Below are 17,029 nucleotides of genomic sequence, written 5' to 3'. Positions count from 1 at the left end.
TTTAGCTTTTTGTAGGACACATAAGCATGTAAGATGGCCACACCAAATAATTTTCTGGTTTTTCTCCTTAGATAACCTTAATTTTTTATCAGTAATACTTTATCAACCTCACTGTTAAGAGAACTGTAAATTATGTGGGTGATGGGCAGGGGGAGGAATCATTCAACTGTGTTACACTGTAATAGTTTGCTAGAGTAATCTCACACACACCAATAAGGAACTGTCATCATAATTAAGGGCTAGTTACTGTTGTTAGTTGCACAATGATAAAGTTCTTTTGAAAATATTGGTTAGCCCACTTATATATGAAAAATGCCCTTTCCACTTACGCAGAAGAAAAAAATATTCAGAAAGTTATTTTTGGCCTTGCTATGTCAAAAAGTCAACTGTACAAAGATCTACGTGTCAAACCTAAAATTATAATTTTAAAAGTCTATTAAAAACAAAAATGTCATGCATTTTTATTATCAATTATGCAGAGGCTTTAAAACTGTTGCAAGACCATATAGTATATATTAGCTTTTATACTGCTAATGCACAACTAACAGCAAACTTGATTAGATTAACAGAAATCTGTCTTAATTACACCTTTATATATCACACTGGGGACAAATGCCACAAGATCTGCAGAAACATTCAGTTCTGAGCACTTAAATGGCAGGATAACTTTTTGTGTTGAAATCCGTCACATACAGAATAAAACAAAAAGAAAAAATTCTGCAGTTCCACGTTACAAAAAAACGTACTGCTGTAAAATATTAAGAAGGGCAAAGGATATCATCTATAACACAAAGTAACATCTAGTGTCAAAGAGCAAACAAAACTAAATAAAAATATCAAAATACACATAGCAACTGAAGCACAAATACTGCATTAAATACAGTAAAGATTTAATAGACTAGTTAATAAAAGACACAAAAATAGGGGGAGCTAGGGCAACCAGTAAATAAAACCAAAATAATGGGGAAAAAATCTGAACCACTGTTTTTCCCCTAGTTGGAGCACAATTTTTTTTTTTTGGGTGTCTTTCCATTCAATATAATACCTAACACTGTACATTAAGATATCAATGTCACAGAAAAACTTGGTTCTTCCATGAAATTCTTTAAATTCTTGATAAACTTTTCAAAGTAGACATTATTATGAATGAAAAACAACCAACAAATGGGCACCTGTTGTTTTTAACACTGCAGATTTACAGAAACTTTTTAAAAGTTATCATAATCTTTTTTGTCTTTTTTCCCCTCAGCTTCAAATCCATCGACTCCATCGCTATCCCTTCTTCGTTTCCTGTTGTTGTGGATGTTAAAACGTTGGCTCATCTGGGGTAATGGATCCATGCCTAGAACTTTGTGTATCTGGCGGAATGCAAGGAGTCTCAATGCAAACTGCAACAAAAAGAGCCAAAATTCAGAGTTAATTTTAAAGACAAAAATATTCATTCTTAACTAGGTTTAGGTCTCCATGTAACAATATAAAAAAGCATATTTGGTGAAATAACTTCAATAATATTAGTTTCACAACTGAAATACTGTGAAATACTGTTCTTGTTTTATATGTTCAGACTTTTCTGTATACATGCTATTTTGCTTTTTAAAACCTAAATTAAAAAATAAATCTTAAAAAAAATTCTGTATTATGTTCATTTGAAAAAATCTTGAGGGGCACCCTGGGTGGCTCAGTCAGGTGAGCACCTAACTTCAGCTTAGTTCATGACCTCAGGGTTTATGAGTTCAAACCCCATGTCAGGCTCTGGGCTGACACCTCGAGGCCTGGAACCTGCTTCAGATTCTGTGTCTCCCTCCCTCTCTGCCTCTCCCCTGATTGTACCCTGTCTCTCTCTCTCTCTCAAAAATAAACAAACATTAAAAAATTTTTTTAAAGCCTTGAAACAATATACAGCAAAACAAAGTGTCTCTCACTCATGCAGTAAATCCCTGTTTGGTTTATAGTCATGTATTTTCCCATTTTTTCTGTGGATGACCATGTGTATAGGCTGCACATATATATACATATACACACTTCCTCAGGTTTACAAAAAGGCCATTTCTTTAACTTGTTACTTCACGAACTAAAAATAAAAATTTCACTACATGGTTATGTACACACAGGCATACATATGTTAGGCATCAATGTCACAAGATTTCACAAAACAATCTATTCCTCAAATTTCTAAATAAACTAATTCAAGAAGATGTAATCATCTGATTATATGGCAAATTTTACCATATGGTTATAACCTTCAATGTAACTGTTTAGACTACTTCTTTAAAATGTTTATTTATTTTTGAGGTTGGGGAGGGAGAGAAGGAGGGAGACAGAGGATCTGAAGATGGCTCTGTGCTGACAGCAGAGAGTTTGATGCAGGGCTCAAACTCACAAACTATGAGATCATGACCTGAACTGAAGTCAGACACTTAACTGACAGTAAGCCACCCAGGCGTCTTTAGACTATTTTTTTAATTTTACATTTAGTTATTTATTTTTGAGAGAGACGGAGACAGAGAGACAGAGGGAGAGAGAGAGAGAGAGAGGGAGAGAGAGAGAGGGAGAGAGAGAGAGAGGGAGAGAGAGAGAGGGAGAGAGAGAGAGAGAGAGAGGGAGAGGGAGAGAGGGAGAGAGGGAGAGAGGGAGAGAGGGAGAGAGGGAGAGAGGGAGAGAGGGAGAGAGGGAGAGAGGGAGAGAGGGAGAGAGGGAGAGAGGGAGAGAGAGAGAGAGAGAGAGAGAGAGAGAGAGAGGGAGAGAGGACGAACACACATGATCAGGGAAGGGGCAGAGAGAGAGGGAGACAGAGAATCTCAAGCAGATTCTGCGCTGTCAGTGCAGAACCTGACGACTTTGGACCTTAAACTCACTACCGTGAGATCATGAGCTGAGCTGAAACCAAGAGTGGGAAGCTTAACTGACGGAGTCACCCAGGCACCCCAGACTATTTTTTTGAGATATAATTAACATATCCTAAGAATCACGTTTCTAAAATGTACAGTGTTTTTTAGTACACTTAACAAAGTTGTTCAACCATAACCACAAATTTCAGAACATTTTCACACACAACTCCCCCCCCCCCCCCCCCGGCAAAACTATGACTCAATGGCAGTCATTCCTCAACCCCTTCACCCTTAGGTAGTGACAACCACTAATCCGCTTTTCTATGTCTACAAGATTTGAAGACTGTGGACATTTCATATAAATGGACTCCTACATTATATAGCTTTGTGTCTGACTTCTTTCACTTAATAAGGTTTTTAAGGTTAATCCATGTTATAGCATGTATCAGTACTTCATTCCTTTAAATGACTAAATAATATTCCACTGTACAGAATATATACTGTATTTGTTTATTCATTTACCAGTTGATGGGCATTTGGGATGTCTCCACTTTTTAGCAATTATGCATAATGCTGCTACGAACATTCCTGTACAAGTTTTTGTGTGGACATGTTTTCAGTTCTCTTGGGAATATACCTCGGAGTCTGTTTTCCAAATGGCTGCTATTGAGAATATTTTTAATACCTGTTGATTTTCTTCAGCTGAGATACAGTTGTTGGCTATAGTCATCTGTGTGAGAATTTACTATTCTAAAACTTTCCCCGATTATACAATTTCAGTTCCTTAGAACTTTGTGCCACATTATATTGGCTTTTGAAATCCTAAAAGTCCCCAAATCATCTGTGTTAATAAGGACTTGATAAGGTATTCTATTTAGTTTGTAATTCTGGATTTTCACCAGTAGTGGGTGCTTCTCTATCTCCTTTAAGCTATAAGGCAACTTTCTGAAGCCAGAACTAGGAATATTTACCATAACAGAATACAAATTCTCTGAGAGAGACTTATGAAAGATAAACAGAGTAATTTTTTTCTGTATTAACAGAAAATATCCAAAGATACCTGGTATACAATAATGAATATTAATACATTTCTACCATAGGGCGCCCAGGTGGCTCAGTCGATTAAGAGTCTGACTCTTGGTTTTGGCTCCAGTCATGGTTCTTGAGTTTGAGCCCTGCATCAGGCTCTGTGCTGTCAGTGTGGAGCCTGCTTGGGATTCTCTCTCTCCCTCAATCACTCTGTCCCTCCCCTGCTCACGTGCACAACTGTGCATGCTCTCTTTCAAAAAATAAACTTTAGGGGCGCCTGGGTGGCTCAGTCAGTTAAGTGTCGGACTCTTGGTTCTGCCTCAGGTCATGATCTCGCGGTTCATGAGTTCGAGCCCTGTGTCGGGCTCTGTGCCGACATCTCAGAGCCTGAAGCCTGCTTCATATTCTGTGTCTCCTTCTCTCTCTGCCCCTCCCCTGCTCATGCTCTGTCTCTCTCTGTCTCAAAAATAAATAAAAATATTATAAAAAAAAAAAACTGTTAACTGATAATAGCTAACATTTATTATGATCCTTCCATATATCAGATACAGTTAATAGTTATACACATTAACTCATTTAATCCTCCCCCAAATCCTGCTTGAGACAGATACTGCTTTGGTCTTTGTTTTATAGATAAGATGGAAGAGCTTATATTCAAACCTAGACAGTCTTGACTCCAGAGACTACATTTTTAATTAACTACATTAGACAGCCTTTCCAGTGGCAGGGGAGGCTAAATTATAGGAATAACTACCAAAAACCACACAGCATATCACTTCTTAAAACCAGAGGACATAAAACAGTTCCTATACTGATCATGATATATAACCTAATATTCAGATTTAATAAGACACTGAAAATACAGAGGTATTTTTATATTTATATAATATACTTACTTAGACATATAAATTATAGTTAAAATAATGCAGTTAAGATTATATTAGTGAAATCTAGTTTAAATTATATCTCCTCCAAGGGCTTACTAAAGAAGCACAAAAAAATACTATACATCCCAAAGAAGACATCCTATTGACTGACACATGAAAAGATACTCAACATCACTCATCATCAGGGAAATACAAATCAAAACCACAATAAGATAGCACCTCACACCTGTCAGAATGGCTAAAATTAACAACACAAGAAACAACAGGTGTTGGTGAGGATGTGGAGAAAGGGGAACCCTCTTAACTGTTGGTGGGAATGCAAACTGGTGCAGCCACTCTGAAAAACTATAGAGGTTCCCCAAAACTTAAAAAAAATAGAACTACCTTACAACTCAGCAATTGTACTACTAAGTATTTACAGAAAGGATACAACAACCAAAAAACAATTCGAAGGGGTACAGGCACCCTGATGTTTACAGCATCATTATTAACCAAAAGCCAAACTATGGAGAAAGCCCAAATGTCCACTGACTGATGAATACCCACACATGCACATTATGTATATATAAACACTACACACACACACACACACACACACACACACAGAGCAATTAAAGAGAATGAAATCTTTGGGGACCCTGGGTGGCTCAGTCAGTTAAGCATCCGACACTTGTTTCAGCTCAGGTCATCTCACGGTTGCTGAGTTCGAACCTCAACTGGATGTGTGGAGCCTGCTTCGGATCCTGCCGCGCGTGTACGCTCTCGCTCTCTCTCTCTCTCTCTCTCTCTGCCCCTCCCCTGCTCCTATGTGTGCGCTTTCTCTTTCTCTCTCTCTCTCAAAAATAAACATTAAGGAAAAAGTTCTAAAGTATAAAAAAAAGAATGAAACCTTGCCATTTGCAACGTGGATGGAGCTAGAGTCAGTCAGAGAAAGATAAATACCATATGATTTCATTTATATGTGGAATTTAAGAAACGAAGAAGATGAACATATGGGAGGAAAAAAAAAAAAGAGAGGAAAACGAAACATAAAAAGACAAAGACAGACAACAAACTGAACGTTGATGGAGGAAGGTGGGTGGTAGATGGTGATGGGTATTAGGAAGGCACTTATGATGAGCACTGGGTGTCATATGTCAGTAATGAATCACTGAATTCTATTCCTGAAACCAACATTTTACTGTATGGTAACTAACTGGAATTTATCTGTGTGTGTTTATTTACTTATTTTTTAAATTTGAGAGAGAGAGAGAGAGAGAGAGAGCGAGCGAGCAGGGGACGGGGGCAGAGAGAGAGAGAGAGAGAGAGAGAGAGAGAGAGAGAGAGAGAGAGAGACTCTTAAGCAGACTCTACACTCAGCATTAATACTGCCATGGGGCTCAATACCATGACTCTGGGATCATACCTGAGCTGAAATGAAGAGAAGAGCTGGGTACTAAAATGACTGAGCCACCCAGACGCCCCAACTAATTAGAATTTAAAAACTTGAAAAGAAAAAAAAATACTATACAATGATTTCTAAAGGACAATTACAAAAAAGATAAAACTTTGGGGCACCGGGGTGGCACAGTCAGTTAAACATCTGACTCTGGTTTCGGCTCAGGTCATGATCTTATGGTTAGTTCAAACCCCGCATAGGGCTCAGCACTAACAGTGCGAAGCCTGCTTGGGATTTTCCCTCTCTGTCCCTCCTTCTCTCTCAAAAATAAAAATAAAATGAACATTAAAACACACACACACACACACACACACACACACACACACACACACACACACACACCACAAAAAACCTTAAGGGCAGTGCCCCAACAAAACTTTGGGATTAGGAATACACTGGTACCTGTGCACTGGAAGTGATGTCTTCACGCTGTTGGTCAGTCATTGTTGCCAAGGTATCAAATGGATCCTTCTCACAAGGATCCAGAAGTCCAGGACTACCTACAATCACCATAGAGAAAAAAAGGCATTAGCATTATCCATTTGTAAAAGAAAGAGTTATTATTCAACTATCAAATGCACAAACATTAAAAATGAGCCAAAACTACCTTTAAGAATAATCCCTGAAGAAATGCACTCAAAAACTCTTCTCAGTGCATCTCCAGGGCTCTGAGGACTAGAAGCACTACTGATCGCCTTCTCGACTAGTAACTCCATAGCCTAAAAATAAAAAAATAAAAACTGTGTTTAATAACTTACAGACCAAAGGAATTACTCAGTTTCAAACATCAGAATGAAAAACTACTTATTAAGTTGCTGTTAAAAGTTTTAAATACTGAAAACGTTACATAGAACAAATCACAAAACCAGAAAATTAAATATAAAAACAATCAAAATGAAATAAAACAAGTAATGAAAACAAAACTCATGAGGCAATATATAATTTACACTTTATCTATTTATTTTTTTTATTTTTGAGACAGGGAGAGACAGAGCATGAACAAGGGAGGGTCAGAGAGAGGGAGACACTGAATCTGAAACAGGCTCCAGGCTCTGAGCTGTCAGCACAGAGCCCGACGCGGGGCTCAAACTCACGGACTGCAAGATCATGACCTGAGCCGAAGTCGGCCGCTTAACTGACTGAGCCACCCAGGCGCCCCTACACTTTAAAAAGATATTATAATTTATGCTTAATGAAGAAAAATGCAAAATAAATTAATAGAGTTTGGTTTGTTTTTAGTTTTAATTATTGCTGGTCTTTCCTATTAAAATGACAGTCCTTAAAATTCTTTAGATATTTAGGGCTCACATGTTTGTTCCTTAATACCTACAGTTAGAGTAGATCAATATCCCAAGTAAAGAAGACTTTTTTCTTTAAAAACAATGTAGATTATCTAAATTTTCATTTAATGCACAACTGCACTTATATTATCCCTAAGGAAAATACAAATTATGCCTTCACTATAAATAAATTACATCTGAGAGACTCAAAATCTAAACCAATGAATAAAAGACAAAAGTAAAAGTATAGATTTAGAAAGAAACCAATTCAGAATATGTTTTGAATGGTCTATTAGAAAATTTGCTTTAATTTAGATTTTAAAACTTGAGATATAATACACATAAGATCCATTCTTTTAAAGAGTATAATTCAGTGGTTTTCAGTATACTTACAAAGTTGTTCAACCATTATCACTATCTAATTCCAGAATACTGCATCACCTCCACCCACCCCCCCCAAAAAACCTCCATATCCACCAGCTATCATTATCCATTTTCCCTTTCCTCCAACCCCTGGCAACCAGTAAACCACTTTTTATTTCTACAGATTTGTCTTTCTGGACATTTCACGCAAATGGAACAAATATAAAATATGGCCTTTTGCATTTTGTGATAGTTTTTACTGAAATTTAAAAAGTATGACCACCAATACAATATTCAAAGAAACTAAACAGATTGAAACTACAATAAAATCCTTAAAATGATAACGAAGCTGGGGCACCTGGGTGGCTCAGTTGGTTGAACATCTGGCTCTTGATTTTGGCTCAGGGCATGATCTCAAGCTTCCTGAGATCAAGCCTGTGCTGGACTCTATGCTGACAGCATGAAGCCTGCTTGAGATTCTCTCTCTCCACCCCTCTCCCACTTGCTCTCTCTCAAAACAAATAAACATTAAAAAAATGATAATGAATGAATTACTGGGACCTCATCAAAATAAAAAGCTTCTGCACAGCGAAGGAGACAATCAGCAAAACTAAAAGGCAACTGACAGAATGGGAGAAGATATCTGCAAACGACATAGCAGATAAAGGGTTAGTATCCAAAATCTATAAAGAACTTATCAAACTCAACACCCAAAAAACAAATAATCCAGTGAAGAAATGGGCAAAAGACATGAATAGACACTTCTCCAAAGAAGACATCTGGATGGCCGACTGACACATGAAAAAATGCTCAACATCACTCAGCATCAGGGAAATACAAATCAAAACCACAATGAGATACCACCTCACACCTGTCAGAGTGGCTAACATTAACAACTCAGGCAACAACTGATGTTGGCTAGGATGCAGATAAAGAGGATCTCTTTTGCATTGTTGGTGGCAATGCAAGCTGGTGCAGCCACTCTGGAAAACAGTATGGAGGTTCCTCAAAAAACTGAAAACAGAACTACCCTACAACCCAGCAATTGCACTACCAGGTATGTATCCAAGGGATACAGGTGTGCTGTTTTGAAGGGACACGTGCACCCCAATGTTTATAGCAGCACTATCAACAATAGCCAAAGTATGAAAAGAGCCCAACTGTCCATCGATGGATGAATGGATAAAGGAGATGTGGTATATATATATACAATGAAGTATTACTCGGCAATTAAAAAGAATAAAGTCTTGCCATTTGCAACTACATGGATGGAACTAGAGGGTATTATGCTAAGCAAAATTTGTCAGTCAGAGAAGGACAAATATCATATGCCTTCATTCATATGAGGACTTTAAGATACAAAACATATGAACATAAGGGAAGGGAAGCAAAAATAATATAAAAACAGGGAGGGGGACAAAACAGAAGAGACTCTTAAATATGGAGAACATACAGAGGGTTGCTGGAGGGGTTCTGGGAGGGGGGATGGGCTAAATGGGCAAGGGGCACTAAGGAATCTACTCCTGAAATCATTGTTGCACTATATGCTAACTAATTTGGATGTAAATTAAAAAAAAAAAAAATTAATAAAAAAAAGAAAAAAAAATCAAAACAAAACAAAAATGATAATGAAGCTGAAAATACCTTAGTCAGAATCTATTTTTGTGTACCTAAAATGCTTATGAAGTTATATAATCTGAGATTTACCCTATCAACCTATTCACCCTAAGGCCATTAGTCAGATTGTTTTTTTTTTTTATAATGTTTTTATTTATTTTTGAGAGAGAGTGCAAGGACGGGAAGGGCAGAGAGAGAGAGAGAGAGAGAGAGAGAGAGAGAGAGAGAGACACAGAATGTGAAGCAAGCTCCAGGGTCTGAGCTATCAGCACAGAGCCCAAGAACTCGTGAACAGTGAGATCAGGACCTGAGCAGAGTTGGATGCTTAACTGACTGAGCCACCCAGGCGCTGCATTAGTCAGATTTTTTAAAAAATTAAAAAAATGTTTTTATTTTATTTTTGAGAGACAGAGACACAGTGAGAGCAGGGGAGGGGCAGAGAGAGATGGAGACAGAATCTGAAGCAGGCTCCAGCCTCTGAGCTGTCAGCGCAGAGCCTGACGTGGGGCTTGAACTCAGACTGCAAGATCATGACCTGAGCTGAAGTCAGATGCCCAACCAACTGAGCCACCCAGGTGCCCCTGCATTAGTCAGATCTTTAAATAGCAATAACTAAAAAGTCTGGACATGTGGAGAAGTAGCCCCAAACAAATTAGGAATAAATTATAAGAGAGTTGGAAATTTAAAGAGACACTACACAATTAACAGGTACAAAAATAATAGCCGGCAGCATGAGACACTGATTAACAAAAATGAAAATAATGAATGTTCATATGATAAATGCAAATCACAATGAAAAAAATTAAGATGGTTCAGTTTACTCAGAAGAATGCAGGAAGATGTTCAAGACATTTTGTTTAAAGATTGTCAGTTAGAAATTTTTAGAATTTTAGGGGTGCCTGGGTGGCATGGCTCAGTCAGTTAAGAGTCTGACTTCAGCTCAGGCATGATCTCACGGTTTGGGAGTTCAAGCCCTACATCAGGCTCTGAGCTGAGAGCAAGGAGCCTGCTTGGGATTCTTTCTCTCCCTCTCTCTGTCCCTCCCCCACTTGCTCTCTATTCTCTCTCAAAATAAATAAAAATAAACCTAAAAAATTTTTGAGAATTCTAAGGAATCAGCTTCAGTTACTCAGACAACTCTATGAATGTGTAATAAATGGCTCTCCTTTTTTAGACAAATCAAGTACTATTTTAAGATGTTCAACAGACTGTGAAATCATTGAAGAGAAGATCAATGTCATTTATTTTGAACTCCTGTGCCTAGCATAAGTAGCCAACATGTAGAAATTACTCAATAAATGTTTAGGAAACAAAATGCTTTTGAAAATAATGTGAGAACAGTCCTGGTCATAAGAGAAATTAAAGGTGGTAATTATCAAAATTCCTGATGCTGTGCTCAAAATACAACACTGAGTTACAAAATATGCAGCTTTCACAAATATAGGTGACCCTTGAATAACATGCGTTTGACCGGTGTGGGTTCACCAATACATGGATTTTGTAAAAATAAATATATTAGACGGGTACCAGGCTGGCTCAGGCAGTAAAGCATGCTCTTGATCTCACTCTTGATCTCAGGGTTGTGAGTTTGAGTCCTACATTAGGTGTGGAGATCACTTAAAAATAAAAATCTTTAATAAATAAGTAGGACAATATTTTGGACATTTGTTATAATTTGAAAAGACATATGAGGGGTACCTCAGTGGCTTGGTCAGTTGAGCATCTGACTCTTGTTATCGGCTCGGGTCATGATCTCATGGTCATGGGATTGAGCCCTGTGTTGGGTTCCATGCTGGGTGGGGAGCCTGCCTGGGAATCTCTGTCCCTTCCCCGCTCACTCTCTCAAAATAAATAACATCAACATTAACGACAACAACGAGATGAATCTAGCCTTGATATATCAAAAGAATTTAAGAAAAGTTAGGCATTACTATAAGAACAAAGGATGTAATACATACAACATACAAAATGTGTTAATGGACTGTGTTATTTGTGAAGCTTCCTATGAAGAGCAGGCTATTAGTAGTTAAGTTTTTGGGCAGTCAAAAGTTGTACACGAATTTTTAACTGTGTGGGGATTGGTGCCCCTAACCCCTATGTTGTTCAAGGGTCAACTGTACCTCACACTTTTAATAAGTACTTTTAGAAAATGTTAAGAGAAAAAAAGTATTAAATAATCAGCTGTAGTCTTGGTATGTCAAGACACAGGGTGTGTTTCAAGTAATTCAAAGTTTTATCAAAATCTACTTATTAACCTTGAAAAGTGAGGATTTATGATTTATACTTGCAAATAAAGGTATACACTAAATAAAAACCAAGAAGGAAATAAATTACTTGTGGAAAACCAAAGTCAATATATAAATACCTACAATAAAACTAGGTCAACGATCTGCCTTCTGAGATCATTTGCTATGAAGCAAGCAATTTAAAAATATTAATTTTCTACAGAACATGGTTATTTTCTAAGCAAATGTCTATAGTTGGGAAAGCAACAAAAATAGTATGCACGTGGTTTATAAACTCTGAAATGTATGCATTTGAAAGTAAAAAGTAAACATCAAAGATGAACAGAATCAAGAGAAATAATATTTAGATTATAAAGAATCTTGGTAGCTGAAGCTATGTAGAGAGAAAAGCTCTCCATATTAAATGATTTGAGATCTACAATTTTAATATTTGCTTTAAAAGCCACTTGTGGGGGGAGGGGCTCCTGGGCGGCTTAGTCAGTTAAGTGTCTGACTCTTGATTTCAAGTCAGGCCATGATCTCATGACTCATGAGTTCAAGCCCCGCATCAGGCTCTGTGCTGATAGTGCAAAGCCTACATGGGATTCCCTCTCTCTGCCTCTCCCCTGCTTGCTTGTTCTCTCCCTCTCTCAAAATAAATAAACAAACTTTTACACACATACACTCATGGGTTCCTTTCTGGCATTCAAGATGTTGAAGTGAGGATGTGGTGGGTCCTTCAGTGTGAAATTCTGGATTTCCCTAGGTCTTCTAGTAGGAGCCATGATCAACTGTGCTGACAACACAGGAACTAAAAAACTGTGTATCATCTCTGTGAAGGGGATCAAGCAATGACTGAACAGACTTTTTACTGCTGTTGTGGGTGACATGGTGATGGCCACAGTGAAGAAAGGCAAACCAGAGTTCAGAAAGAAGGTACAACCAGCAGTGGTAATTTGTCAATGAAGGTCATACCAGAGAAAAGATGGTGTGTTTTTTCTATTTTGAAGATAGCAGAAGGGTCACAGTAAACAATAAAGGTGAAATGATAGGTTCTGCTATCACAGGAGGAGCTGCCAAAGAGTGTGCAGACTTGTGGCCCAGGATTTCATCCAATGCTGGCAGTACTGCATGTTTCTTTGGTGTATTGTTTAAAAAAAAAAAATTATTTGCCCCCTAACCCAAACCACTTATGAAGCCTATTCTTCCTTCTCATCTCTAGTTGTACTAATTAGGCTTACAATGTGGCAAGCACCATGCTAAGCACTTTATTTTCTATGCTAAGCACTTTATTTTTATTTTTCTAAATGTTTATTTAAAAAGAATTTTTTTAAGTTTGTTTATTTTTGAGAGGGTGAGACAGAGCACAAGCGGGGGAGGGGCAGAGAGAGAAGGAGACACAGAATCTGAAGCAGGCTCCAGGCTCCAGTCAAGTGTTCAGCACAGAGCCCCACATGGGGCTTGAACCCACAAACTGTGAGATCATGACCTGAGACGAAGTCGGTCACTTAACCAACTGAGCCACCATACGCCCATATTTATTTTTGTGAGAGCGAGCGAGCGAGAGAGAGAGAGAGAGAGAGAGATCATGCATGCAAGTAGGGGAGGGGCAGAGGGAGAGGGAGACACAGAATGTGAAGCAGGCTCTAGGCTCTGAGCTGTTAGCACAGAGCCAGATGCGGAACTTGAACCTACCAAAGGTGAGATCATGACCTGAGCCGAAGTTGGATGCTTAACCGACTGAACCACACAGGTGTCCCACGTGCTAATAAGCACTTTAAATGCATAATTTAATTTAATCCTCATAACTAGATGCTACTATACCTGAATTTTAAAGACTGGGGGGAAAATCTTAAAGAGGTTAAATAACTTGTCCAAGGTTATGCAGCTAAACTGTAAAAATTAGGTTGAGATTTAAACCCAGGTCTGATTTAAAATGTTTTTGTTTTTAAAAACCACAACTATATTGCAATGTATATCCTTTATCAATGGGTGATCCAGACCAGTTAACTAGTTTCTTTGGATATTAGTTTCTTTCTTTTCTTTTCTTTTTAAAGATTTAATTAATTAAGCAGGCTTCATACCTAGTGTGGAGCCCAATATGGGGCTTGAACTCAGAACCCTGGGATCAAGACTTGAGATCAATAGTCAGATACCCAACCAACTGAGCCACCTAGGCCTCCCTAAAAGATTTTACGTAGTCTCTACACCCAATGTGGGGTCCAAACTCACAACTCTAAGATCAAGAGGCGCACATTCCACTGACCGAGCCAGCCAGGTGTGCCACTGACTTAAAAAAACATCTTCTGAGACTGTGAGAACGCAGATACTTTCATTTGGTGGCAAAGTAAACGGGTAAACCCTTTTTTAGCATACAACTGACAAGCTCAAAGATTTACAATAGGGCTATTATATTTAATGTAAGCACAATCTAACACTAGGAAGTCTGGTTATATAACAGAAATAATAGTAGTTATCCTCTTTATTAAAACTAATGCTTATTGAGTGCTTATTATAAACTAAGCACTATTCTAAGCTCTTATGTACATTAACCAATGTAAATTCCCACAATCACCTTTTAGGGGCAGATAGGACTATTAATCCCATTTGACAGATGAAGATGTTAGTAATAATAAAATAGGATTTTATGAATATCATTTACAACAAGCAACTATATACACAAAATCCATTTCTATATTCTAGTTGACACAGGTTAATATTGATACATGCATGACAGATTTTCATTCCCACGTCCATTTGCAGGATATTGTATTTTTGTATTACATTTATGCAGTAACACCTCATTTCAGACTCAACAATTCTTGGTAAAAATTGTCATGTCTTGTGAGAATAATTTTTTTACAGCTTTTGGTGATTAGGGGGTACATGTGTAGATGGTTTAAGTAGATGGTTTTTGTTGGGGGGTAGCTAAGTGCTACATTATTATTTTTAAACTAAAGTGAATGAGACAATACCCTTCAAGTGTAACTTGCTGATTCTTTTACAAGCTAAGACAATGTTATTTCTTCGCCCTGAATGTCAGTGTCCTATCATTTAAAAACTCTTCACTGGTTCTAAAAGTTACAGGCAGGGGGCACCTGGCTGGCTCAGTCAGTAGAGGATGTGACTCTTGATTTTAGGATGGCGAGTTTGATCAAACCCCATGTCGGGTGTAGAGATTACTTAAAAAGAAAAAAGTGATAGGAACTCTCTTACTACAAGCCACCACCACTAAAACCTAAATTACTTATATTCTTGGGAAAAAACATAACAAAATATGTAGAAAGAAATAATCACATATTTCAACAGCTATTTGAGCACAAAGCAGAAGAATTACGACAGTTCCCTCAGCCTCTTTGAGAACTGTCCTTTAACATTTGGCAGATCATTCTTTTAAAAAGTGAGGTAGGGGCACCTGGGTAGCTCAGTTGGTTAAGCATCAGACTTTGCCTTGGGTCATGATCTCATGGTTTGTGAGTTTGAGCCCCTCGTCAGGCTCTGTGCTGACAGCTCAGAGCCTGGAACCCGCTTCATATTCTGTGTCTCCCTCTCTCTGCCCCACCCCCGTTTGTGTGCTCTGTTTCTCAAAAATGAATAAACGTTTAAAAAAAAATGTTTTTTTTTTTAAATAAAAGAAAGAAGTGAGGTAAAATTCAGGGCACCTGGGTGATTCCGTCAGTTAAGCGTCTAACTCTTGATCTTGGTTCCAGTCAATCTCATGGTTCATGAGTTTGAGCCTCGTGTTAGGCTCTGTGCCAACAGCACAGGGCCTGCTTGGGATTCTCTCTCTCCCTCTCTGCCCCTCACCCACTTGCTCTCAAAAATAAATACATACAAGTTTTTAAAAAGTAAGGTAAAAGTCACATAATATAAAATCAAGTACTTTAAAGTGAATAATTCACTATGTTGTGCAACTAACACCTCTAATTCAAAACATTGCCATAATTTCAGAGTAAAACTTCTTATCCATTAAGTAGTTTCTCCCATTTCCTCTTTCCCCCCATGTCTCTGGAAGCCCATCAATTTGCATTCTGTCTGTCTGTATTTGTTTATTCTGGATATTTCACACAAATGTAATCACATAATGTGACCTTTTGTGTCTAAGGTTTCCTTCACTTAACACAGTATTTTGGAGGTTCATGTATGTTGTGACAGGTTATTCTTTTTGTAAAATATTCCTTAAGTTCATATATACTATTCAGAAATATAATATATAATAAACATTAAAAAAATAATCATATGCCCTTTGTAAATTATACCATAGTATACCATTATAGAGGTATACCATTCTAAAGGAGGTTCAGATACCACATAGCAACTCTGATGCCAGGCCAACCTGACAACAGCTCTGCCTTTTCTTTACTTCATCACCATGGGTTTAGGACAAAAGAACTACTCTGAAGGCAAAGTACCATTTCAGTACTCACTGTAGTGGTAAATGAAAGCCTAAAAGCAGGCACTGTTACTTAAAGATTTATTCAAATAATATGAATGCTAAATAAAACTAAAGATAATAAAGTTCATAAAAAATTTCAAATTTCTTTTATGAAATCAAGAAAAGTTACTCTTTGCTTAAGGTGACAGCACAAACCCAAACTTCACCATCTCTGGCCCAAAACATGATTAAGGAATATGTTACAACACATACCACCCAAGCAAAAATGTAACAGCTTCAACCAAAAACAGAGGAAAAGGTCAGTGAAAGAACTTTCCAAGAAATTGCAGGCCTTGGGCAACTCTCCATGTAGCTCCCAACTTGGTTCTCTAGACAGAAGATGGGGGTGGGGGTGGCAGTTGAGTGAGAAAACTCCAAAAAATTTTAGCAATAAAATTCATATTGAAGCATTACAAGTCATATTGAAGGTAATTCCAGAAGAAATTTTCCTAAATGTAAAAACCCCTTTTCCTTCTACCTCCCCTTCCATCTTAACAGAGAAAGGAAAAGAGTAGAATTCACCATCCTGAAGACTCTTGCAGAAGGGAGAAAGGAAAGAACAAGAAGAATCCTAATTATCCACATCTAATTATCCCTAAACAGACATTTGGCTAACATGTAGATAAAAAAGAAAAAAAAAGATCTTTCAAAGGAGTAAGGGTGGAAACATGTATTACCAAGGATGGCTGTAAACTCTCAAGTGTCCCAAAGTGGCATCACATACCCAAATACCCTGTTGGTTCAGGGAAATGGAAGTAGTTTCTACAAGGAGAAGGTAAATAGGCTTGGAGCGGGGGTGGGGGTAGGGGTGGGGAAGAGAGCAGATTCTGCATAGGCGAAAAAGCTCTAGGTGTCCACCCTGGGTTTGAACACGAAAGCCTGAAATGTGTCAATGGAATCTACCTCACACAATAGCACAGCACATTC

The 17,029-nt window shown here is 37.9% G+C and overlaps 1 protein-coding gene and 1 pseudogene across 2 annotated transcripts in view; one reads left to right on the top strand and one right to left on the bottom strand.

The window, feature by feature from the left end:
• ZFR (zinc finger RNA binding protein) overlaps window positions 1–17,029 on the bottom strand; it is an 83,621-nt gene that overhangs the window by 123 nt on the left and 66,469 nt on the right. For both annotated transcript variants that reach the window (XM_042996956.1, XM_042996964.1), the window contains 3 exons: window positions 6,790–6,901; window positions 6,585–6,682; window positions 1–1,388 (listed from right to left, as the gene is read on the bottom strand). The exon at window positions 1–1,388 is cut by the window's left edge and continues 123 nt beyond it. In XM_042996956.1, the coding sequence (XP_042852890.1) occupies window positions 1,209–1,388; window positions 6,585–6,682; window positions 6,790–6,901 (390 nt within the window). In that variant the 3' untranslated portion in view covers window positions 1–1,208. The remainder of the gene's footprint in view (window positions 1,389–6,584; window positions 6,683–6,789; window positions 6,902–17,029) is intronic.
• LOC102965279 lies at window positions 12,379–12,919 on the top strand (annotated as a pseudogene).

The sequence above is a fragment of the Panthera tigris genome, chromosome A1 (genome assembly GCF_018350195.1).
Source record: "Panthera tigris isolate Pti1 chromosome A1, P.tigris_Pti1_mat1.1, whole genome shotgun sequence".
NCBI lineage: Eukaryota > Metazoa > Chordata > Mammalia > Carnivora > Felidae > Panthera > Panthera tigris.
Note: the sequence above shows the minus strand (reverse complement) of the source record. Positions and strands in the feature narration are given on the sequence as shown.